The 25,872-nt window shown below is 36.8% G+C and overlaps 1 protein-coding gene across 3 annotated transcripts; it reads left to right on the forward strand.

The window, feature by feature from the left end:
• LOC18429662 (ARM repeat superfamily protein) lies at positions 1 to 25,356 on the forward strand. Of its 3 annotated transcripts, none has more exons than XM_088861783.1 (30): positions 1 to 440; positions 693 to 815; positions 1,088 to 1,245; positions 2,208 to 2,252; positions 3,288 to 3,366; positions 3,502 to 3,575; positions 4,436 to 4,542; positions 5,345 to 5,527; positions 8,673 to 8,999; positions 9,156 to 9,351; positions 9,459 to 9,533; positions 9,639 to 9,994; positions 10,117 to 10,312; positions 10,432 to 10,684; positions 10,817 to 11,159; positions 11,759 to 11,939; positions 12,372 to 12,512; positions 14,172 to 14,433; positions 14,795 to 15,789; positions 16,047 to 16,183; positions 16,275 to 16,456; positions 16,551 to 16,970; positions 17,078 to 17,203; positions 17,514 to 17,579; positions 17,677 to 19,487; positions 19,606 to 19,885; positions 21,710 to 21,949; positions 23,349 to 23,852; positions 24,197 to 24,329; positions 24,666 to 25,356. In XM_088861783.1, exons 1-30 carry the CDS (start codon positions 375 to 377, stop codon positions 24,914 to 24,916), a joined length of 8,310 nt encoding a protein of 2,769 aa, XP_088717909.1. In that variant the 5' UTR covers positions 1 to 374; the 3' UTR covers positions 24,917 to 25,356. The 3 variants fall into 3 exon arrangements, with proteins under 3 accessions (XP_088717909.1, XP_006839008.1, XP_088717910.1); XM_006838945.4 differs by having other exon boundaries at positions 17,686 to 19,487; XM_088861784.1 differs by lacking the exons at positions 1 to 440; positions 693 to 815; positions 1,088 to 1,245; ... (10 more) ...; positions 10,432 to 10,684; positions 10,817 to 11,159 and adding an exon at positions 11,193 to 11,354.
• Positions 25,357 to 25,872: the final 516 nt, after the last annotated feature.

A 25,872-nucleotide genomic window follows, 5' to 3' on the forward strand; every position in this document is an offset into this window, starting at 1 on the left:
ACGATAGCTTCCATGAGTTTCTCTCCACCCCTCTATGTGCAGAGCGGTTTCATTGTATTTGCCCTACCTCACTTGAAAAATAGCGCGAATGGGCGTCATAAAAATTTCTCAATGACAAAAAATATTCTTTCGTCAGAGTCGGCTACGCTGCTTTTCTCCATATAAAACCGAGCCATTGGCCAATTCGGCCTCTAAGAACCAAGAGCGAGCGGGAGCTCTTTCTCTACTGCTCGGAAATAACACAGGCAGTGATACTGCTCGGAAATAACACAGGCAGTGATCTCTCTCCCTCCCTCCCTCTACCTTCATTATACATCCACGCTTCCTTGCTGCCGACTCTTTAAGTACAAGCTTTAGCTTGAAGGCGCTCAGTCATGGCCGCTTCCCGCTATCAACCTGTCAAATCCCTCAACACAGGCCCCAGTTCAAAGCGCTTTGTGGTATGCATCTCAAATCTCTCTCTAAAACCCTAACCCTTAGCTCGCTTTAGAACATTGGCCATTTTCCTCCCTAAAACCCCAAACAGTCACTCTCTAAAACCCCTGTCATGAACAACCCCATTCTCTCATATTCCCATTCATTATTAGTGATTGATTTCCTTTGAAGCTTACCGATAAGATAAACGAGGTAATTTTGTTTTTCTTGGATTCATTTGTGGTTCTACAATTTGATTATTTGTTGGTTATTTGCAGTTTAAGAAATTATCCGAGCGCATTGAAGAAATCGAAATAGATGTTTTTCACAGTCTCGATCCTCTGAAGGCCGAGCCATCACAAGCCTCATCGTTCTTTTGTGAAAGCCTTCTTTATTGGAGGGTGATTATCTTAGAATATTATTTATGATTTTGGATCATGACTATGTATTGAACTTTTTTTTTTTGAAAATTTGTGAAAGTTTATATCTTATGAATTCGTGGTATGATTTTGGATCATTAGTATGTATTGAACTTTTTTTTTTGAAATTTGTGAAAGTTTCCATCTTATGAATTAGTGGTATATAGTTACACAGTCGATGCACAGGATTATATCATTTCCTTGCTGTTTATCTGCGTTGTCTAGATATTTATTGGTGGGTCTGAAAAAATCAGGAATTAAACACTGCTGAGGACTTCATTACATTTTACGAGGAAATGCTGCCATTGGTACAAACACTGCCCCAAATTTTATTGCAAAAAGAGGTTATTGTCTCAAAACTTATTTGCAGATTACACTTGCAAGCAAGATTATCCATTGAACCTATCCTCAGGTTTGTAGTTCTTCGGGTGTAATTGTATTTTTCTTTTTCGTGGTGCTTACTTATTAAAGATAAAAATAAAGTAAAAATATGGTGCCATACTTTAACATTATTTCTATGTGAGTTTTATCATGGCAATTATATTGGGACAGCTTTTGGAATCACTGTCTATTTTGAGATGATTTTACTAAAAAACAGGTGCGAAAATGTTTCGTATTCTTTTAGTATGCATCACATGTTTTGGAGAGCCAATAAAACATATTATTATTTTTATGCGGTTCAAGTCAATGAAACTTACGACTCAATCCTATATAATCTGCCTAAATAAATGAGATGTAGATTGGTCGAGCATTTGTGAAGAAATTAGTTCTACAATTTATTTGTAGCTCCAAATGCTCACTTTATTGGGCAAACTTTTAAAAATTTTAATTGGGTTCATTGTTTACCCCATGTGCTAAATTATCAACTTCAAGAAGTTGGCCCAAAATGCAAAATTTAAAAATGAAAATGAGATCCGAGTCATTGCCATTGTGTTAACAATGTGTTTTTCTTCCCTTGGACACTAAACAAATGCAACCTATAACTCAGGGATGCCTCGTAATAACACTGATAATCATTAGGATTCAAGATGCATGGGAAATTCACTGCATGTTGTTTTATGACAATGAATCGTTTATCTCACGTGCGAATCACTGTTACATTTTTATTTCAGCAGTTGTTGGCCTTAGTTTATTCTGAAAATACTGAATGTATGAAGCATTTGTTTTGCCTAGTGCATTTATCAGATGAAAATTTTTATTCCTAAATCGTTTAGTGCATGTTTTAGATCGGAATTGGTGTATTATTATTAATCTTTAGAATGTTGTATCCAGAATATTTCCTGTTAATTATTGTACCAGATATCATTTGTCATTTGTCATATTCTTGGGTGATATTTCTAACTCATTGGCTATTTATGTATCATGTTGCTGCAGGTTGATTGCGGTTTTGGCCAGAGATCTTCAAGTGGAATTTGTGCCGTAAGTTGTTTTGCTTGCTTAAGGGGAAACTTTGGTTTTGTTATAATATTGCTAATTATTGATTAGCACTTAATATATCATGCTTTAGAAGAAGAAAGGTTGGTCAATTATGTAGGCCCTTTGAACTGCCAGGTATAAACATTGTGATTGTTTTATTTTTTGTAAAGAATTATTGGGAATTGAATATTATTCTCAGAACCCAGATTCTGCTGCTCCCACTCCTTAGTATGGTGGCGAACTTAACTGTCATAAAGATTGCCCTGTGGATTCCTTCTGATATCTGCAAGAAGCATAGAAAGGAGTTAAGCATCTCTAATGGGACCCAAAAAATGCTTAAAAAATCCATTCCATGCTATTTGAGTAGCCCTACGTTGGGACAACAGGATCTCGATTGTCGCTTTCGTGTTCTTGCGTGGAGTAAATTACTTACATCTATCTGATAAGAACCTCTATGCTGAACTAGTCAATAGTTCTATCAAAGAGACAAATGAAAGAAAATCTCATATGAGCCACGGCCACCAAACGGTAAAAAGACAGGCTCAATACCTGTCTAGGAGCTCATACGGTTGTTAGCTTGCCAAATTCTCTTCCTAAAGCAACGACACTATACTACCGTCCTTCCCGTCCTCTCAAGCTGGTCCCTGACCAAAGCACCTGGATTGTTTGCCAACCTTGTAATCTTTAGGAACTAGAATTGTAACAAGGCCTCCCTCACCATGTGTCAGACTGGACCTGACACCCCCACACTGGTTATCTGATTATTTTATTGCCATCTTTGAAAACTGGCCTTGCACCAAGTGTCAAACTGGAATCTCACTCTCCTACTGAGACATGAGACTCTCAACCACGATTAGTCCTTCCTCTTACATACTCGAGCCTTCAAGATAGCCCATGAACCATCCATTAGAGCTGAATTAATTGTTACTCATATGACTGAATCTGGCCCACAGATATGAGCTTCTTGTTGGTGCATGGTTTTTTTCATCTGATCTGTTAGCACATCCCTGTAACATATTCGTCATGTTCTTATGGCAGCTTTCTGCAAAGGATCATCGAGTCATATTTAAGACTCCTGCAAGTTGGCGGTGATAGAGAACCTGAAGTTATTGAACAGGTGTATTCTTTTCTTCCCAACAAATTTTTATTTCATCCTATTTCCTTTGAATAAGTGTTATTGTGCTGCTTAGAAGTATCATGCTGTTCCTTTTGAACATGGCATTACAGTTTCAAATTTTACTTATAAATGCAGGTTTTTACATCTCTGTCATATATTGTGATGCATTTGCAAAAACATCTTGGTCAGGACATTCTTCAATTCCTCAAGTAAGTAATTGAGGTCTTCTTTCCTTTTACAAGTCATTGCTTTACCCTTGTTTATTGAAATGGAACATTTGTTTTTAGTACTTTATATATCTCATTTTACATGCATGTTCATCGTTATCTTCTCTATCTCTTGCATTTTATTTGTCAATTAGCAGTTATATTAAAAAAAAATTAAGACTAATGGGTAAGAGGGGGAATGGGCAATGCATTACTGCAGTAGGATTCATAAGCCAAGTCACACCCTTAGCTACTCGAAAATTACTAACTTCTCTGCCACTGGACTTTCCTACATGGATGTGGTTTTGTTATTATAGTAAGCATGACCTAAAGTGATCCCTAACTTTATTGAGGGCTCTTCAGATAAAATAGAACTCTTGTCTTAGTCGTATATGTTTTCTCTATCATTTACTTCTCAAATATGTGCTGTTTACCATATGGATTGCAGTTTTACTTGTATATGTAGCTTTACAACATATTATTCTGTTTATGAGTGTGACGACTTTATTCCTTTTTGGATAGGCTGCTACATGTGCTCTATTTTAGTCCCTATATCTGTATATTTCTCAGACCTGCTTGTAATTTGCTGTGTCACTTTGTTGGAAGGCTATGTGGAGGAGCTTGGGGAGGGCCGATAGGAAAACTGCTCCACCAATTTAATTTTCTGGATTAGTAGTGGTTTAACTAGCTGGTGTGACCAGAAACTGGACAATTGCACTGGGTTGAATGATTGATGTCAGTTTTGACTTGCTGGATTGTTTCTGTGTCTGTTTTTAATGTTGATTGGGAGTGACAATAATGTCGTGTTGTTTTATAGATTTATTTTTTAAATTCAATCACTAAAGTTTTCTTGTATCTTTAAGGATGACAGTGCTCTTGAGATACTATCCAAAGGATTATGTCCAGGAATTCATGGCGGAGGTTGTGTCGTTCCTATTGAGGAATGCACCCATCAAGCAAGTCATAAAAGGTTAGGCGCTGCTCTCTTTTTATCTGTGTATTCATTTGTAAGTGAAATGAAGAACTGGGCCATATATATTTTTTTGTTTCAAAATGTTTTATTGTGCTTAGTTTTAGCCATATATTCTAATGATAAATAAAAGTCCTACAAATTTGGAAGTGTCATTAAAATGTTCAGGGATGGTTTGAGATGCTTAACTCACCATTTTGTAATGTTGTTTGGCTGCTTCTCTTGAAATGCTTCAAGGTTTTAGATTTGAGAGTGGGGTTGCTTCAAGGTTTTAGATTTGAGAGTGGGGTTGCATCAAATCCTGGTTAAATGTTTGCATGTCATTGTCATATTATCCTGTTGTGTCATTGTTATATTCAAGTACTTTTTGTGCAATTTCCTGCATAAAATACATTTTTATTTACATGCTATGCAGAGTTCATACATGCCTCCTAGGTTCGCTATTTCAGCTTTTGCAGTAAATTGTGCAGTCTTGTCAATAGATACAACCTTTTGCAGTAAATTGTGCAGTCTTGTCAATTGATACTGTATGCGGTACAGTAGAAGGAATAGTTATAATTCTTTGCAGTTCTCACTTCGTTGTGTTTCATTTGTATTTCTAATTGCATCAACATACATATTTGTGCTTGTAAATGTACTACCCTGTCTGACAAGCATGTCTGTTTATCTTCCATATTCTGAAACATCCCTGCCAATTTTCTCTAGCTGTGTTTGATCAGTTTGTAAATGACCTGGTTATTCCACTGAGTAACTACTAATGGTTAACTACTAACTGTGCGATTGAATTCTATGTATGTTTTAGGTATAAGAATTCTTGTATCCGAAGTTACAAGAAGTACATCCTCAGAGAGAAAAATTGCTGTCAGTGCACTATTATTGCATATTTTGAAAGGGCCATCATCCAGGCTTCATTCAAGAGCCAAAAAAGTCATTCACTTATTAGTCGGTGATTCCATTCATCACTTTGCTTACAAAAGGAGCCAAGGCAATCTCTTCTTCCATCCCTGTTATTTGTTAAGATTTGTGTAATGTTTTGCACATGAATGTGGATCATTTTTTGAATTGTTTATTTCTGCTTTAGCATTTGCATTATTGCAGTCCCAAATATGTGTGTACGTACTGAGTTGAAGCTTTGGTGGTTCCTTTAATTGGATATACTTGGTGTTTTAGTGTTTGTCCTTTTTGTTGTTGGCACTACTGTTGTTGGCACTACTACATCTTTCATTCCTTATGTACTGAAATGAAAGTGCTGTTACGTCATACTCAAAAGATGGGAATAGTTAAAACCCACCTAACCATCACGGTTATTTCAAGAAACAACACTTACAAGTTGATTGCTTTGTGAAGTATTTACTTTAGGAATGTATATCATTGATTTTAAGTAGAAATGTGTTTCTTGCTTGCAGGCTCTTATGCTCAGAATATATATATATATATATATGTATATATTTGCTGATTTGCTCTTGTTTTTGTTTTGATTTATGGTGGGGGAACCTACCTACAAATTGAAACCTGTAGTGAAGCCTGCTGATGTCAAATCATTTTTGCGTGCAGTATATATTTTTTCGTGCAACTTGGATACTTGTATTTATCAAAATGGTTAGCCTGGCAAATATAAATAACCATCATCCACCAAGCCTTGTCCTAATTAGTTGGCGAACATAAATAACCAGAGTTTTATAACTCAGCTCGGCCCCTGCCCTGAGTCTGAGTGGGAGTGGTAGCTCGGGGGAGATAGCTCAGGGGATATAGCTAAGGGGAGATAGCTCGGGGGAGAGAGAGAACATTTGGGAAGAGAGTGGGAGATAGAAATGTGTAAAGTTCTGGCTATCTTCACAAAACCAAGTAATGTTCAGCCTGATCTCTCAAAATCATGGCTTTGATCCCACGTTACCATGTTTGTAGAGGATAGTATCAGCTTTGAATAGAACCATATTTCAATGAATTTGGTTACAGAATGAGGGAGAAATCGATGGCTTGGCAAATCAGCTAGGGTTTAAAAAAACTGTCCCCCCCTCCGAAAATGAAGAAACATCAGGTCAGATCTCCCAAAATCAAGGCTTTGATCCCACCCACCAATTACTATGTGGATTTTGTGAACAATTGAATCAACTTCAAATAGAACCAAATTTTAATGAATTTGGTTAAAAATGAGGGATAAATCAATGACTTCGCAGATTGGATTTAAATAAAAAAAAAACCCGATCTTTTGACCAAAAAAGGGGAAAAATTGATAAATTCCAAGTATTTGATCAAATCGATTTAAAGTTTTATCAAATTGGTTAGTAACAGGACTTAATATAGCCCAATCAATAATTTATTTCATCATTTATTGATCTAAAGACTTGAATTTGGCAGCTGTAAAAGTTCTCTGCCCGAGAGTGTATACAATACTCACCATGCCTCGGCAACTAGCCGAGGCCGAGTAATTTGGTGAAGTCTTTGAACACGGCAACTAATAAACCCTTTGTCAAGATTTCTGAATTTTCTGTTCACTGCAACTAAAGTACTATAAATTCATGATCATCATCATCATAGCTTTTTCCCAATTAATTGGGGTTGGCTACATGAATCCTGGGCCGTCATTTTGCTCTATTAAAGGCCATACCCTCAGTGAGGCCAAAAGTCCCTTTCAATCCTTTTGGGCCTGTTCATTGTCCTTTTCAATCCTTCCACTTAAACTAACTCGCACCTCCTAACAGGTGTTGTACCGGGTTGGCACCACACATAGCCAGCCCACCTAAGTCTGCTCTCTCTCATTTTATTGCCTATTGGTGTCACACCTAAATAATTGCAACAACCTTTGTAAAGTCACTAGCAAGGTTCAAAAGATCTCCGAGCCAACTTGGAATTGGCCAAAGCTCGGGACTGGCGGGTTGCTGGGCCGGTTCTCACGCAATCTCGGGCAGGTCGCCCACAACCCCTTTTTCATGTTAAAAAGGGTAAAAGATGGCTTGTTCAGCATTTTTTTCAAATAAAAATCTATCTGCCATGATTTGAACCCCATATTGATCTCGCTTTTGACACAAACAGATCCCTCTTAGCCCCTAAAAATCATTTTTATTGATCAAAAGTTGCATGTAGGCGAGATTTTTTATCAAAATCTCACCGTTTTTTGAGCCTCAAAATCCAATCTGTCTTTCTTGCAATCTCTGTCATTTCTCAACCAAATTATCTGCAATTTGATTCAAAATGTTCCTAGTGAGCTATCTGACGAACTCCTTTTGATCAATTTTTTGGATCGAAAAGTAAAATAGAAGAAATCTAGACTCCAAAATTTGGGAGTTTTTGAACCCGAAATCCAAAATTTCAATTTCTCTCTTATTGTTTCACCAAATTAATTCAAATTTGTCCCAAATTGTTCTTATCACATTAATCTACAAAATCCATTACAAGATTTTTTGAATTAAGATTGATTTCTGGTTGTTTTTCTGCCATTTTCTTTTTCTTTTGTTTATACTTGTCTGAGAACTATACCAAGGATTCAAAAACATTATTTGTTAGTTTGTAAGTTTCTCTTTCTTTTCAGTAAAAAAATTAGTAGTCCTTAAAAAAAGAAATTTTTTCATTGTCAAGAACGAGGAAAATATTCATTATATGAGAAATAGAGTCCTCCAACCCTTTCCTTAGGAAACTATGCCTGATGGCGGCACATTTCCAGGTGTAAGCTAGCATTTGTTTCATATTGTGCAATAGTTGAACATATGAATTGTATGGTACATGGCCATTTTCTTTATCTTCCACATTGTCCTTTTGGATTATTTAGTTCTGGTCAGATGCTTATATACAGTAACCTTCTCCTATTCTACTGATGTTGGTAGGAACTCATGTTGTATAGTCAATTAAGATTTGCTTTTGTTTTCCCAGCTTTAGGCCTTTCAAGTTGATGCAAACACTCTTAGGAGCTACACCTTGAAAGTATTGGCCATTGGAACTATTGAACTGAAACTATATGACCTTTTCCACGTGCCCCTGAATAGTTATTTGTTTGCATTTGCTGCTCACTATTTTTTTGATGACTTGAAGGTTATCTCCTGTGGATATTTTGTCGTTGTACTAGCATGAAATTTATCAAGGTGACTTTGTATTTGCCATTTCATGGAGTTTTGAATTCTGTTTTTATGCTACAGGATCAGGCATTCTTCTTGAGGTTGTCACACAAGCTTTTCAGAGGTTACACGAGGAGCTTGAGGCTAAAGAATTGGACCTATTATGGAACTGCTTACTTGAGGAATTATCCAACTGCATCAATAATATTAATGTGGTGTTGGCTGATTTGGGCACTGAAAAGAGTGTAAACATGGAAAATGGACTGTTAGAGGACAATGTGAACTTGTTTTCTTCTGATTCGGCCCAAGCAGTTGGGCATGATATTGAGGAGTGCTTGTCACACCTCAATTATTTGTTGTGCCTTATTACATTCACAGTTCGGTTGAAAAATGAGACTAAATTCCCTGGTGAGCCAAAGATGTATAGCAGAAGCTTATGATCTATTTATTTTATAGTTCTCATTTTCAGTGTTCATGCATTGTGTTTTTCCTACTCATTTAGTTTAAATTGTTGTCTTATATTTTGAATGACGAGTAACCATGTGTTTCTGATCGTATGTGAAGACTATGATCCACTACTTAATCTTACAAGACTACTCACTGTCACTCTTCCTGAACGTGATTGTAAAAATGAAGCTGTCAACAATGTTTTGCATTTGATGCTCAGTCTCCTTGATGTTCCATGTGTTATCCACGATCCACAGACCATCTTACAAATCTCAGAGCAGTTGGCGTGCTTGTTTCAGATTAGAAGTTCATGGTAGGAATAGCTCTCCCAATAAAATGAGCGATTTTGGGGATTCTCTGGTTGTTCAATTGGTTATATTTGCATTTGTTTTAACATCTTTCCATATTTTATTTTTTCAGCTTGCTGTCCTTTCTCAGAGAAATAATTCTAAAGGATGCATCTATTCTCGTTGCCCTTAGAAATCATATAATGAGGTATTTTCTGGCATGGCTCTTGCCATTATCTTGTCTATTGGCCTTTAGCATAGATATTTGTCTTTATTATGGGTTCTGACAGTGCATTGTTATTTACCTAATTAGGGGCATGAATGAGTTGATTGAAGACTCACCAGGAGAAGTCTTACATTTGATGTTGACATTCTCTGAGAAATCTCAAGGAAAACTGCACTTTTTTAACATTTTTGAAGGGAAAAAAGGGGACAACATGTCAAATATTCATTTATTCTTCCAGAGGACTATCAAATCTCATGTTCATGTGATAAACAATTTTAAATCTAGCAGCTGTTCTCAGTTAAGTAAGAAAACTCACGAGTCTGACTTGGCTATTCTTTGGGGAGTCCTGAGCTGCTATCACCATGTCTTTTCCTCTGAAGCAAAGCTCTCTTTATTGAAGGAGCTTATAGATGCAATCGATCAACTTCTAATTCTTGAATATGGTAATATTTTTTTCAGTTTTATTTTTTTAAGTTGGAGTTTTGCTAATTCTGTTAACTTGGATTACAAGTTCAAAAAGAAAAATATTGGTTCATTTTGAATTTTATACCACTTTCTTGCTTAGATAGCATTTCAGGCAATACATGGATCACATGGCAAAGTATACTGGGTGCCGCATTGTTCTCATACCAGAAATTGCTTTTGAGAAACAATATTGATATACACAAAGAAACAACTACTTTTTTGAGTCTTGCTAAACGCCACAAATTATCTTCACATGTGTTATCTGCTGTTGCCGATTTTTTGAATGCTGCTTTTGGGTATGTTGATCTGTGATTTGAACTTCATTTTCGTATTCCTCTTCCTTTTCACATTTTAACTGTTAGTTTTTTATCATTGCCTTACTACTTATTGGTGAACTATTGGTGCTTTATGATAGATCGGCAGATGAAACAAATCTTTGCCAGAAAGCTTCTCATGCAGTGCCTGGGATTGAGAATACTCTTGAAGCACTTCGCTTATTTGCGGGTAATTTGGGTCACTGTGACAAGAGGATCAGACTTTCAACTTTACAAATACTGTGCCACTATGCACCTCTTGAGTGTTTAGCATGTGCAATTGATGGGCATGCTCAAAAGAAAAGGAAAACGGAAGGCGGGCAGACTATCCATGAGGATCCTCAACATTGTAATGTATGCACTTCCTATTGTCAAACTATTCCCTGAAAATTTCCTCTGTACATTGGGAACTCGAGTTTTCATTTTTCCCCTTTTCCTGCAGTAATTGATTTTCTAAATGATGATGTTTTTTTCTATCTAATTTAGGTTACTCAACTTCTTCATTTGATTGAGACAACATCACTCTCAGTTTCAACTAGCAGGAAAGTGGTTCTTCTAATCTCTAAAATACAAATGGAAATCTCTGCGGCTCGGGTGCCTGAGCCTTACCTAACCCTTCTATTGCATGGTATCATTGGGATTTTTCATAATCAGTTTGCCCATTTGTGGGATCCTGCAATTGAGTGTCTTATGGTCTTAGTAAAGAGGCATACAAAGCTAGTTTGGGATGGCTTTGTTCATTATCTCAAGACCAACCAATCTGAATTACTTGCATTGCACCATGATGCTGAGGAAAATGATGTTGATTCTTCCACCACCAAGTCAACCGGTACACAACTTTGGTTTATCACTTAATGTATTTTTAGCACTTGTGCAATTTATTGCTATGTTGTGTGATCTCTTTCATTTTTTCTGCTAAGCCCGCTTAACTTTTCTCTTTTGCATTTGTACACTCCGATGTTATGTATTTGGGGGATGGAGAAATATAATCTCTCCGGGGAGCATATCAGAAATTCCAAATTTGGTAAAATCATGTTTATCGCCAAAATTAGGCTTTTGATCTTCCGTTGCTACTTTTGTATGTCGATTTTCTTATTTGTGGGTGCTTCACCTTGTTCTCGCTTAGTAATGTAGTCTCCATTCTTCTATTAGTTTGTGAATGGGATTGGTTCGAATAGTTGCAATGCCTTCTGTTTCTTTGTCCTTTGCATTCTAGAATAATGGGTTTGGTGTTACTTCTGAAACTCTTCTTGATATTACATGGCATAGAATTCTCTGGATTTCTTGGAAAATTTTGTTTATGAAATGGTAGATTAATGAAGTGATTAATTTTTTTGAAGAAAGGAATTGACATCAAGTATTTGTTTATCAATTGTTCTGTGGATATAGAGTTTTAGTAATTACTAAAACATTGACTAATTGTTTCAGATCTGGATGATCAGTTCCACTTATTTGTAAGGCAGGGTTCTGGCAGTACGCCCTCTGGTACTGTGTTGACCCTATTGCTGCGGTCAATCCGGATGGTTCCTGTGATTCCTGAATCTTGGTCTCTAGATATTATACCTTTGTTCTTCAAATTTTTAGGCTATGCAACTGGGGACAACATGAGGTAAACCATAATTTGATTCTTTACTGTGCTATCCGAATTTCGCTTGACATGTAAACATGCAATTTTTTATGCTAATATAAATGTACAAGATACTTATCTAGATGAACATATTTCATGCCGGCACAATCTTGTGCATACGGATTCATATGCCTTTGCAGGAGGTGAATACTATGCACATTTCTTTCTAGGCATGAATGTATGTGTTGACATATTTCACGTTGTGCTCATGCAATCATTGCAAAGTACTCTTGCTTATAGGCATGCCTTGATGCATAGTATTGCATACCTGTAGCTACATCTACCACATATCTTATTTGTAGGTCGATTGTGGAGATACAAGTCGATCTCTATAAATATGCTGTGTGTGTGAGCATGTTTGCATATTGTTCTCCTAACTGTTTTCTAAGGATTTCTCTTTGACCTGATTTGCAGCATTGAGGCTTACAATAGGAATATCTGTCGAGGCAAGGAATGGAGGGGGGTTCTAAAAGAATGGTTGAACTTGTTGAAATTGATACGTAACCCAGGATCTTTATCTGACAATAAAATTCTCAAGGAAGTTTTGATAAATAGGTGTGTTTGCATTACTATAGTTTGTAACTGCCCTTTGTGAGGTTGTTTTCTTTACTTTTTTGTTTTCACACTGGTATCATTTCTTGGAGTAAAAATGAAAGCGATAAGAGTTTTACCATTTACTATTTCTTGGAATACTTATGGTAGGTGATATAACTTGATGGAATGGGTTTGAGCGGACTTTGCAATCCATTTTTTGAATGTCAAAAGCAAGCTTTAAAAACCGATCAGTGACTTGAATCGATCACACCCATACCCGTGTCGGATCGGGGAATCAGTGGATCGAATCGGAGAATCGGCGGAATTGGCAAATTTTGTCGCAATTTTTTTTTAAAAATCACTATAAATCTCTAAAAATAGTGTTCTTTTAGTTTCTAAAATAAACCAGGAGTGGAGCATTGTGTACTTTCTTGTAAAAATAGGTGAATACTGAGACGTTGTTTTCCTGTTTGGATGTCTATATAATTATTAATTATAATGTAGCAATAAAATATTACATCAATATAATTTAAAAATATTAGAAAACACTTTTATATTATAAGATTAGAAAAACAATTTCCCTTATAGAAAATATTAGAAAACAATTCCATATTAGAAGTTTTTTTTAAAAAAACTATAATTTCTCAAAAATTTAATTTTTTAGGTTTCTGAAAAGAAATGGTGACAATTGTATTATGGTTTTTCATTATTATGTTCAAAATATGTAAATATTGGGAACTCATCGCATAGTGAGTGTTTGTTGTCTATTAAAGTGATTTTATAATCAAAATAAAATTTGAAATGCAAATGACAATAAAATAAATCTCTCTAACTCAATTTATTTATTGTATTAACTCAGAAATTTTATTTTTTAAATAAGTTATATAGAACAAATTTAATGGAATTAGCTTATTACTAGAGAGAGAGAGAGAGAGAGAGAGAGAGAGAATTTTAGTAGAATGATTTATTTATACTACTGAATATAGAGAGATAATTTTAATAGAATTATTAGTAGAAGAAACTATGTAGAGAGTGAAAGGTTGTTAATAGAGAGAGAGAGAGGGGCTGTTGGTGGAGAGAGAGGGGTTATTAGTAGAGAGAGGCACGTTAAGGTCGGGTAGAGAGAGACGCAAGGTTTGGGCGGGGGGAGGAGAGAGACGCTAGATGGGGGTGGGGGGCTGGGAGAGAGAGAGTTAGGTTCGCTTTATTGGCTCAATGCGAAAAAACAAACGGGAAACAAATCCCACATTGAAGGTTTGAAAATGGATAAAGCAATATAAAGTCTCTCACACAACAGTTTTTAATGCAGTGATGTTATATGACGTGGATATAGGGCCCTCTTTTCAAAAAATAGAAGGTAGTGTTGGTACACTTTTTAACTCTAGGTTCCCAAAAACACAACGGAAAACACAATGGCACTTGGCCACGTGGCGGCCTAGGCTGACAAAACCGATAGAACCGGGTGGATTTGTCTAGATTAGCTGGATCCTGATTTATTCTAGAATCCGGGACGGGCTGGCTGATTCCTGATCTAGATTGCCCGATTCCGGATCAGGTCACCGAGTTTTTAAACACTGGTTAAAAGCAAATAGGTTTTAGCTCTAAACTTAACCCAAAAAAATGAGAATACAGAAATGTACTCAGTTTTAACTCTTTGGTCTTGTCGGTTTCTTTTGTCAGGCTTCTTGATGATAATGATCCTGATATACAGATGAAGGTGGTTGATTGCTTATTGAATTGGAAAGATGAATTTTTGCTTCCATATGGTCTACATCTGAAAAATCTCATCGATCCTAAGAGTACACGCGAGGAGCTTACAACATGGAGTCTTTCTAAAGAATCTGATCATATTCATGAACAACACAGAAACAATTTAATCCCATTAATTATCCGGATTTTAGTTCCGAAGGTCCGAAAGCTCAAGATAGTGAAGTCTCGGAAGGTACATTTTTTACTGGAACATATCCACCATTTGTGATGAATTATTAGTTTCAACCTCTGATTTAGTACTTCGACTCGGGTCGGAACTCACCAAGGTCCCCAGTCTGAGTAACGATCCAAGTTGCTGAGTTTTGGGCTTTGTCTTTGTAAAAATAACAAGGGTCCATGAACAGGTGAGCCTCAGGTGAGCTCTGGCATCCCGCTGGGTGCCCAGTGGCAGTTGGAACCCGAGTCACCAAGTTTTCAAACACTGGATTTAACTCAAAAATAAATAATCTTCACTAAGTTGATCTATGTCTCTGTGTTTTTGCTTTCTTACCATGGTATTATTGAATGTTTTCTTCATAAATGTGCATTATCAGTCTACAGGTGCTCTACATCGTAGGGCGTTACTTTGTTTCTTGGCCCAGCTTGAGGTTAATGAGTTACCACTCTTTTTCTTCTCACTGTTGAAGCCAATCCATGATGTCTGTACCAAAAGTGAAGGGTTTGACCATCAGTTATTGTGTTCATGGGAAAAGTCTTTACGGGAATTTCAACCGGTGAGAATTGGACATCTCACCGCAGGGTGCATGGGCGATCTGCCATTGAAGAAGATATCTGGTTTCGTACATGTAGTTGAGGATATTTTGAGAACTTTTGATGAACTACATATCAAGCCTTTCCTAGGAATGCTGATGATGTATGTTGTTCATATGATGGAAAGTTGCACACAAAACTTGAATTATGTAAAGAGTGATCAATATTCCATCGTTGGAAATGACAGTGATCGTGTCCAAGATTTTGAACTTAGAAAGGAATCGGAAACTGTTACATCTCCTAGATTGGATTCCAACATGCAGGATAGGGAAGTTATCCATGAGGCTCCAATTTTGGACACTGACATGGCAAAGGGTGTGGGCATAAAGCAATCTAAGGATCTGAGATCTTTATGTTTGAAGGTTATTTCTTTTGTTATTGACAAGTATGGGTCTCATGGTCTCACTTCTGATTTCTGGGACATCTTTTTTGTTTCGGTGAAACCGTTGGTTGACAGTTTTAAACAGGAAGGCCCTAGTAGTGAAAAACCAAGTTCATTGTTCTCGTGTTTTCTTGCAATGAGCAAAACGCCGGAACTTGTTCATCTCTTTCAGAGGGAGGACAAACTGGTCCCAAGTGTCTTTTCAGTTCTGTCTATAAGGAGTGCATCAAACGCTATGATATCTGCTGTTCTGAGTTTTGTTGAGAACCTCTTGCTTTTGTTTGATGAAGATAGTGGAAGTGGACATCATGAATTGGAAATGAGCCTATTGCCTCACCTTAACACACTCTTCTATAACCTGCGTGAGTTGATTCAGCACCATAAGGGGAGTCAAAGGTTAGTGTTAAATATCAATTCTTGAAGTTTTGTTCTCATGAGCATTTCTTCAGTTGTGTTTCTTTTCACTTATTTGTTTTCTGTTTGGCATGATCCCTCAATAAATTGTATGGCTTTCACTGTAATATATAAATGTTGAACCAGAAAAGCTTGTCAAGTGTTGGGCCAGAAAAGCTTGTTGAGTCTGCAATATTTGTCTAGCTCTGTAGTATCCACTTTGCCCATGTGCACCTTGAGTTATTTTCTGTGCATGGCAGGAGTTCAATCACTGGCCCTGGAAAGATGGAGCTGCGAATTTTTAAACTTCTAGCAAAGCATGTAAAGGATCCTTTGTTAGCAGAACAATTTGTTGGTACTTTGATACCATTTTTAGGAAAGAAAGCACTGAAATCCGGTAAGCTTCATTGCCATTAGGAACCAGTCAGTTTTGCCCTTTAAATTCATGATCATCAGAATGTTATGCTTACTGTATTTTTCTGTCACAGATGATTGTCTCGAAATTTTGCGCATCATCCAAGAGATATTGCCATGTTTATGTAGCAGAACGACAGACAAAATTCTTAATGCAGCATATCTTCTTCTTTCTTCTGCTGGATTGGAGATAAGGCTTTTGATTTGCAATATTCTTCGTGATTTATCTGCAATTGATCCTTCGATTACCTCTCTGGTAATGATACTGCGAACCTGACCTCATTTCTACTTTTTATTGGCTTTTATAAGCATGCTTCATTATATAGTCATTATTGGAAATGTTTCTTCAGGCTGAACTTCTTCAGGGATTGAATGCTGTTTCTGCAACAGAAATAGATGAGTTTGATTATGACACTAGGATCAGTTGCTATGAGAAAATTGAATGGTCTCCAGGAGTGAAAGAATCTCATGCCGTGGTGGTATTGTCACATTGTGTCTATGATATGTCCTCTGAAGAACTACTTCTAAGACAAAGTGCATCAAGGTCCCTGCTTTCTTTTGTCCAATTTGCTGCTTCAGTTTTAGATCATAAAGCCGAAGAAAATAAAGATTCTTTATTGCATGACCAAGTTGGTGAGGAATCTGTGCCAGGATCTCTGGCAAAACTAAAAGCTCAAGGTAGCTGCACCCGAGAGCGCATGCCTCACATAATAAAAAAAAAATTGCTACTTCATATCAAGGAGGCCATGAACAAGGAAATCATTCACAAGGTTTGCAGTCAGGGAGTTCCTTGTGATTCTTAAAAGTAGCAGTTAGTGTGAATTCTGAAGTTCACAAGATTGGATTAGACAAATTGACTAAGGATTAATGCTTGCAGGAATGGGTTTCTTTACTGCGTGAAATGGTGTTGAACCTCCATGGAATACCAACACTACAAGCATTTCGGCCTTTGTGTAGCAAAGATTTAGAGGTTGATTTTTTTAACAATATCCTTCACTTACAGGTATTTACTGTTACATTATTATATATTGTCTCTCTACGATATGATTATTTGCTTTTGTGCTCGACAAAAAGAAAGAAATTAGTCTGATGGATTATGGAAGAATGAGTCTGTTGGGTCATCAATGTCCATTGAAACACATAGTGATCAAGCATTCAGAAAATGACTTGATCCCAATAGTGGGTCTCACCACAATTTTAGTTGGTGTTGCAACCCCATGGATGATGGTTTTTGTCGAGTCCTCAGGATTATGGTACACTTCCGCTACATGATAATGAGATAATCTGATTTCTGATCTATATTCTTGACACAGAAACACAGAAGAGCAAGGGCTTTGTTGCGTTTCCAAGACGTCATTTGTGCTGGGAATTTCTCTGAGGTGTGTTTTCTTTTTGTCTAACGTCTTTTTCTTGTCTTTCCCATTAAAAAATTAATAGATCTGGCATTTGAACCGCTTTGCTGATTCATCTCTGTATGACCCACAGGAGCTTGCGTGGAAGATATTTGTTCCTCTTTTCTTCCATATGCTGTTTGAAATAAAAGAAGGTGCAGACGAACACGTCCGGAGAGCTTGCCTGGAGACACTTGCTTCAGTTTCTGGTCATTTGCAATGGGATTTATACTTTAAGTTTTTGATGAGATGCTTCAGAAACATGGTAGCAAAACCAGAGAGACAGAAGGTCCTGCTACGGCTTATTTGCTCAATTCTTGACAAGTTCCATTTTTATGGAAATTCATCAAATAAAGATTTAGCAAACATTGGTATGGAATCTGATGTCTCAAATCAAGTTGTCATTGAAGGGGAATCAAGCGATGCAATGATCGAGCAAGGAATCTCTTCATCTAGGGTTCCAACCATGATACAAAATTGTCTGCATTTGTCTGTGCTTCCAGAGCTGAATAAGTTTATGAACTCTGATATGGTCAATGCATCCATTAACCTTGCAGCATTGAAATTACTCAAGTTTCTTCCTGACGAGGTAATGAAATCCCAGCTTCAGAGCATCATTCAGCGTATTGCTAATTTCCTTAAACATCGTTTGGAAAGCGTGCGAGATGAAGCAAGGTCTGTTTTGGCTTCTTGTGCCAAAGAGCTGGGTCCAGAATATTTGCAATTTATCATTAAAATCTTGCAATCAACCTTAAAAAGAGGATATGAACTTCATGTTTTGGGTTATTCAGTCAATTTCATATTATCGAAGATTTTTCCATTGCTTCCAGTTGGAGGATTGGATAACTGTCTGGAAATGCTTCTTTCAGTGGCACTGAATGATATCCTCGGGGAAGTTGCTGAGGAGAAAGAGGTTGATAAAATTGCCCATAAAATGAAAGAAACAAGGAAGAAGAAATCTTTTGATACATTGAAGTTAGTTGCCCAAATCATCACATTCAAAACCCATGTGTCAAAGCTTTTGGCCCCCATTAAATCACATCTAATCAAGCATCTCAATGCAAAGATGAAGATTAGACTTGAATCCATGCTCCATCACATAGCTTTAGGTCTGGAAGCTAATCCTTTCGTCGACCAGACAGATCTTTTTGTGTTTGTTTATGGACTGGTCGAAGATGGTTTTGCAACTGGAAAATCGCAAGCGCAAAAGGTTTCCGAGCTTGAGTTTGATCAAAGTCTTTCAGGAAATCTGCTTGGCCAAGAATACCAAAGTTATAACCTGCTAACCGTATTTGCACTAGGAATACTACTTAAGCGCATGAAGCTAATGAAGTTGGATAAGAATGACCAGCATCTGTTATCAGTAATGGACCCATTCATAAAACTGTTACAGAATTGCTTGAGTTCCAATTTTGAAGATGTCCTATCCGCTGCTCTGAGATGCCTTTCATTGTTGTTGAGGCTTCCTTTGCCTTCTCTTAACTTCCTGGAAGATAGACTCACGTCTTTAGTTTTGGATATAGCTCAAAAATCAGGAAAGATTGATAGCCCGTTAATGCAGTCTTCGCTAAAATTGCTGACTGTGCTTCTGAGGAACACACATATTCATCTTTCCAGTGCTGAACTGCACATGCTAATCCAGTTTCCAGTCTTCGTGGATATTGAGAATAAGCCATCTGGGATGGCCCTCTCTCTTTTAAAGGCAATAGTTGGAAGGAAATTAGTTGTCCCAGAGGTTTACGATCTAATGATTCGAGTTTCTGAGTTGATGGTAACAAGTCAAGTGCCAGAAATTCAGCAAAAGTGCAGTCAAGTTATGCTGCAATTCTTTATGGACTATCCTATTGGCTCCAAGCGCTTACAACAACATTTGGATTTTTTGGTATCAAATTTGAGGCAAGGATCTTTCTAGTCTGTAAATCTACAATTTGTTTATCTATTCCTCATTATTATTTTTGCAAAAATCTAGTTATCTGTTATATTCATATCTTTATTATGGTTTCTTTTGTTATAGCTATGAGCATGCAAGTGGAAGAGAAGCTGTCCTTGAAATGCTGCATACAATCATAATGAAGTTCCCGCAGGATATAGTCGATAAACAGTCGGAGATGTTTTTCTTCCATCTAGTCCTTCGTTTAGTGAATGACTCTGACAAGCAAATACGTACCATGGTTGGAACGGTGATAAAAGTCCTGATTGGCCGTACTAGTCAGCGAGTTCTGCAACATATTTTGAAGTCTACCCTCTCATGGTTCATGGGAGAAAAGGAGAGTTTGTGGGGCCCCGCAGCTCAGGTGCGTGACTGTTGGAATTAAGCTACTTCATTGTTCTGGATTTACCTATGTTACACGGACACCTCAAAATGACGGAAGTTTCACATGTCGACACCTACACGTGTTGATGTTCATTGAAATGTGTAGTACATGTTGCAGTACTTGTGTATTTTATCCCATATGGAAATGCCGACAAGATGTGTCTTGAAATAAGAAGTTAATTTTATACATCATTAAGAGATGGCCGCCTAGTTTTTTTGAATATTTTATTTATAAAGGGATAGCTGTTTCCATATTCTGAGGAGAAGCAAAAAGCTGTCCAATTAAATCTGTCCTTCAATCTATTGTCTTTTACCTATAAACTTGTTGACAAAAGGCAACTTTCTATCATTTTCTTCATCAGGAGCTGTATTATTTTATTAAAATTTCTGGTGTTTAAAAACTTGGCAAGTCCTGAGACACTCGGAAATGGCAGCCTACAGGTTCCAGATGACCCGAACTTGGATAACCCTAGTCTTGATCGCGTCCTGCCTAGTGTGTTCTATAGTCTTATTGAGTCTTGACAGAGTCGCTCCGGACGTTTAAAATTCCGATGATTCTTGTCAGAGTCTTGAGTCTTGACAGTCAGACTCGGGATGCCTCGAGCCGACCAGACCTGCTTCTTTTCCTGGTTCCGTGTTTCTAAAGACGGTATTTTTCTGATAGGATACTATTAGGTGTAATTTAATAACTTTTCAACAAAGTCAAAATTCAAAGAATATTTTTATAATATATAACAACTCTCTCTTGGTGCTTTCATTATGATCTTTGTTTTTTCCTTTTTTTATATGTGTTTCTTGTTGCATACTTTCAATTGTATCTCTATTATCTTATCGATAAGTCCAATTGAAAAAAGTATTTATATTTATCGTATATTTTTATGTATATTTACAATATTTAAAGCAGTTGCCCAAAAAGATATCTACAGATGTTTCAATCCAAATCTAAAAATTTAGCTGCTCAATCTGACATCTCAGACACGTGTTATGTGACACCTACACCATGTTCATGTAACATAGGGATTTACTTAGTTGACATGGTCTTCTGTGTGCTTCCACTCTTCTACATGCTGACTGCCCAATCTTTGCAATCCCTGCTGGCTTATCTAATCCTTAGCTTTCAACTATTCTTTCCACTTTTAATTCTTGGTTGTCACAATAATGAAATAGTTCACAACTTTTGCTTATTGATTTACACATTTGAGTACTTCTATTTAGGTTAGTTATCTAAAGCTATAAAGGTCAATTTACATGAATGCAGATAAAGCAGCTCTCGACAGGAAGGACCAAGGCACATAGGATTAGTAATTTGGTTGTTTTCTTTGTACTTGATTTTCTTTGGGGTAATTGAATTTAGCAGATTTGACTTATTATCATTCACTGTAATAATTTTGCCGCAGATTTTTATATTCTCCTGTGTACAAATTTAGAGAGAGTATCTCTTCAATTTTTGTCATCCTCATGCATATGTAAACTTATGTCTCTGTTTTGCTGAAATATTTCTAGATCATGATAATTTGATGCAATTTATAGTGTCATGAAATATTCTTATGTGATCGTTATTAGTGGAAGTTATAATACTCTTTTATTTTCTGGGTTTCCCTTCTATATCTTTCACTTATGGGGCTTTTAGTAATCAGGAAAAAAAAGCTATGGAAAATGCTGAAATATTGTTACCTGATGTTTTGAATATGGATCTGAACTTTTGAGGCTCAATAGAATTAGGAGATTATCACGGTTCTGTTTCTTTTTCCTGGCAATATAATATTTGATGTTGGAAATTATTTTGTGTTTTTTTGCTATGTAGGTCTTGGGATTGCTGGTTGAAGTTCTGAAGAAAGGATTCGAGAAGTATGCAACTATTAGTGAGATATTACCTGTTGTAAAGGGGATACTCACTTCTGCCCTTGACCATGATTCTGACAAAGAAATAACGTGTGAAAATGGAACAGAAATTCTGTTTCACAAAGAGGCGTATTATTCACTTGTTATGCTTGAAAAGCTGTTTGTCCATTTCCCCGAATTGCAATTGCAGAAAGATTTAGAGGTATGCCTCAGATAACCTTTATGTTTGTGGATTTCCTACTTAAGGATTCTAATTTATTGGCTATTCTCTCAAACAGTTTCCAGTGTAATTTTATTTGAAATGCTAGAAAGTTCCTTGGAAGTGTTAAGCCTTTTAATATTAACATGCCTGGTACACTTTATTTTCTAAACAACTTAAAATACTCTAGGAAAACTCTCTGATCGAGCTCACTTGAAACTGGTTCAGAACGGTCTTTTGAGGGTTATTAAATGTCATAATTATCAAAAAGAATAAAGGGCTATTCTAGAATGCACCAGACTAGTGGTGAACTTTAGATTTACTACTACAAAACTTTTAACCACAAAATGCCCTTATATGTTAAAAAATGACCTTTGACCTGAAATAATTCATGTATTTTAGGAAGAGTATTTTGGTCTTTTAATATCTCCAAAATTCAATTTGAAATTTAAAAAGATTCTTTTGACTTTTTGAATGATGATTGGATTTTAAAAGCAATTTAAATTTACAAATATGTCATTTTGAAATTTTCAAACAAGCTATTGCTAATGTATTTTTTTTTTATTTTTAATAGTATTTTGTTGTCAGAAGTTTTGGAGTAGGAAATTCCAAGTTCACCATTAGGTGTAATGCTCCCGAAATGAATACAATCGGGAGAACTTAGGTGTGGCTCTAATAGGCGATAAGATGAGAGAAATAGACTTTGAGCTGGTCAGGTGCGGCGCATACCCAGTACAACACTCGTTAGGAGGTGCGTGTTGGTTAAAGTAGAAAGCTCATAAAGGCAAATGGTAGGCCCAAAAGGATATAATTGGAAGTAGTGAGAAAATAGGGGAGGACTTATGGCCTCAATGAGGGTATGGCCCTTCAGCAGAATGACATATCAGGATTCGTGTAGCTGACCCCAAATAGTTAGGAAATGGCTCTGATGATGATGATGATGATAGTGAAATTCTAAGTTCATCATTAGTGTTGTGTATTTTAGAAGTACCCAAGAATAAATATGTGTTATCATCAATCGTATTACATATTGATTTATGGAAAAGTATACAATGAGACCATTTACCTTTGATACAATGTGGTCACAATTAATCTTGACCATTGGATGTGAAATTGGATGGCTGCATTTATTTCATTGACCAAGTTCAAACTTCAAAAGAAGTTTTCTTGAACTTTATGACATATCCAAGCTATCAAATTTCACATCAAATGGTTATAAGTAGTTGTGACCTCCTTGTTTCAAAGGTAAATGGTCTCATTGTATACAATCCCTTTATTTATATGTTATCTATAGTGGGACATAGAATCAGGAAGATATTAGAATCATTACCTATTTCCATTTATTATCTGCTGATCACCTCTCATGGTATCATTTTTTCCATTCTCTATGAGATAATTTCAGGAAATCTGGGACACAATCTCTTCATTTCTCTTGCATTCACATATGTGGCTTCGAAGCGTATCCACTCGCCTTATGGCTACATACTTTACTGCATCAATGGAAGCATGCCCGAAAGGGCTAGTCCAAGAAAATGCCCAACTTTTATTGCAGCCAACTAAGCTTTTCAGGTCAGCTGTTTCCTTTTGTCAACAACTTGAGGCTCAACTCACAGATGACGAGTCGAATAGCTTTATAGCACAGAACATTGTTTTCTCTATAAGTCAGTTGCATTCATACATTAAACATCCAAAAGGAGAAGGGTTGATGGAGTTGTGGGGCAACCTTCCACAAAGTAGTCAGCTTTTGGAGTCTATGGAGTTGCTTGGTTCTCAGAAAGGGATAGCCCTTTTTCACAGGCTTAGGGATAAGGATGGTGAACTGTGTGCCGAGGAGCTTCAGTCTTTACTGGTTGTGCCCCTGCTTAAGAGAATTGGGAAGGTGGCGCTGCAAATGCAGGATATTCAGGTAACTGAAATAAACGTTTGATATTTCTCTTTGGTATACTCTCAAACTTTTTTCTGTTTTATATTTTAATTTGTAGGTATAAGAAGGGTGATGACCTTAAACTTTCACTTAACCCATTTTTTGCCTGGGTAAAAGGGTTGGGTTGTGTTAAGTAGGCAGCCAATGTATAATTTTGCTAAGACTTATTCTGAAGGTGGACTAGAATTTGTATAGCCGACCCCAATTAATTGGAAAATGCTATGTTGATGATGATGATATTGTAATTTGTCTTGGTTACCAGAGGAAACATACTTTGTGTGGTTTGGTTTGTGGAAATTAGCCTGTGATTTATATGGTCTTTGCAGATGAAGCTCGTTTTCGGATGCTTCAAAACAATCTCAACCCAGATTGACCGACAGGCTCTCGGGGATTACGCAATCCCTATGTTGCTTCCATTGTATAAGGTGTGCGAGGGTTTCTCTGGCAAAGTCATCAGTGGTGAGTACAAAGATTGAATGTACTTTATAACTTTAATTTGTTGTAGTTTTGTACCCCGAAGCCCGAGTAATAATCTCATCTGCAACAGCGCTGTCTACGAACCAGAAATTCATCGGATAACCCAAAAAACTTGAACTGCTGAACCATCAAACCTCTTGACACCCCTCTCCCTCCCTCCCTCCCTCTCTCTCTCTCTCTCTCTCTCTCTCTCTCTCTCATGCTTAGGTGTGATAGCCGTGAACATGTACAATTCATGACACGGAATTTTATCGAGTTTTGTGCAATGTTTTTCTCCCACGGTTCTGGCATGGTATATAAACTGTGACTTACATCCAGATGAAGTGAAGCAATTGGCTGAGGAGGTACTGGATAGCATGAGAAAAACCTTGGGTGTGGAAAGTTTTGTGCAAGCGTACAATGAGGTGAGGAAGATTTTGAAGGCCAAGAGAGATAAGAGGAAGCAGCAGGAGAAGCTTGTGGCTGTTACTGACCCCATGCGCCATGCCAAGCACAAGCGAAGACTTGCAGCCAAGCATCAGGCACACAAGAAGAGGAAGCTCTTAACCATGAAGATGAGGAGGTGGTGATCCCCCCCAACTCTCTCTCTCTCTCTCTCTCACACATTGAGATGAGGAGATGGTGAATTTGTCTCCTTTTTGATGATGAGGAGATCGAGTGTACAGTCGCTGGTTTTGAGGCTTTTTAGTGGTATTTCTTTGTAACTTATGATTTTTCCCTAGGTTCGTGTAGGAGTATAATTTATTAAGAAAATTTTTTGTTTACTTCACCTGCTTTGGGGATGAAGATGAAGAAATGATGCCATAATGTTATCATCTGTGGCAAAAGGTGAGAGAGTGTACTTGCTGTGTGTATGGGAGCTAGAGCTTCAATGAGAGAATTTGGGGAAATTTTTTGGCTATATGCTTTGGGGATGGATTTGTAGGTGAATGGTCCACCCCACAGATTTTGTTTGAGAACGCTGATTATAGTACTGAACTAAGGTACACCTTAAAAATCTTCAAGAAAAGAGTGGTCCAATGATGGAAAATTTACCATTGATGATCTCAACCTCGAAATGTGTAGATATGAAGAAAAGACGATTTTTAAGTTCTAAAATGGTGCAGCTTGTAATGAGAATTTCAAGTTGTGGACTGTCTATATTTAGGACTTCTAAATTTTATATTTCAGCTTGGTTTATACTGCTTTGAAAATTTTAAATTTCATAATTAATGATGAAAATAAATTTTCAACCGATTGTAAAGTTTACAACATCAGAATTACATCATCAAACAAAATTTAAAAGTGCTTTTTACTTTTATAGTATAAAAAAAGTAATTTATACAAACCCCACACCTATTATATTTATGCGTGTAACGTAAATACCGAGATTGAAAATGGAGAGAGGTACAAAGAGAAGACTTTTGTGTTGATTTTTGTTCTTTTAAAGATTTTGTGCAATATATATGCGGATGTAGACTGGATGGTCAACTTGGATTAATAACATGTATACATGGGAACGTTAACTTGGCATTATAAGACATCC

Source organism: Amborella trichopoda, chromosome 3 (genome assembly GCF_054954075.1).
Source record: "Amborella trichopoda isolate Santa Cruz 75 chromosome 3, AtrichopodaSantaCruz75HAP2 v2.0, whole genome shotgun sequence".
Classification (NCBI taxonomy): Eukaryota; Viridiplantae; Streptophyta; class Magnoliopsida; order Amborellales; family Amborellaceae; genus Amborella; species Amborella trichopoda.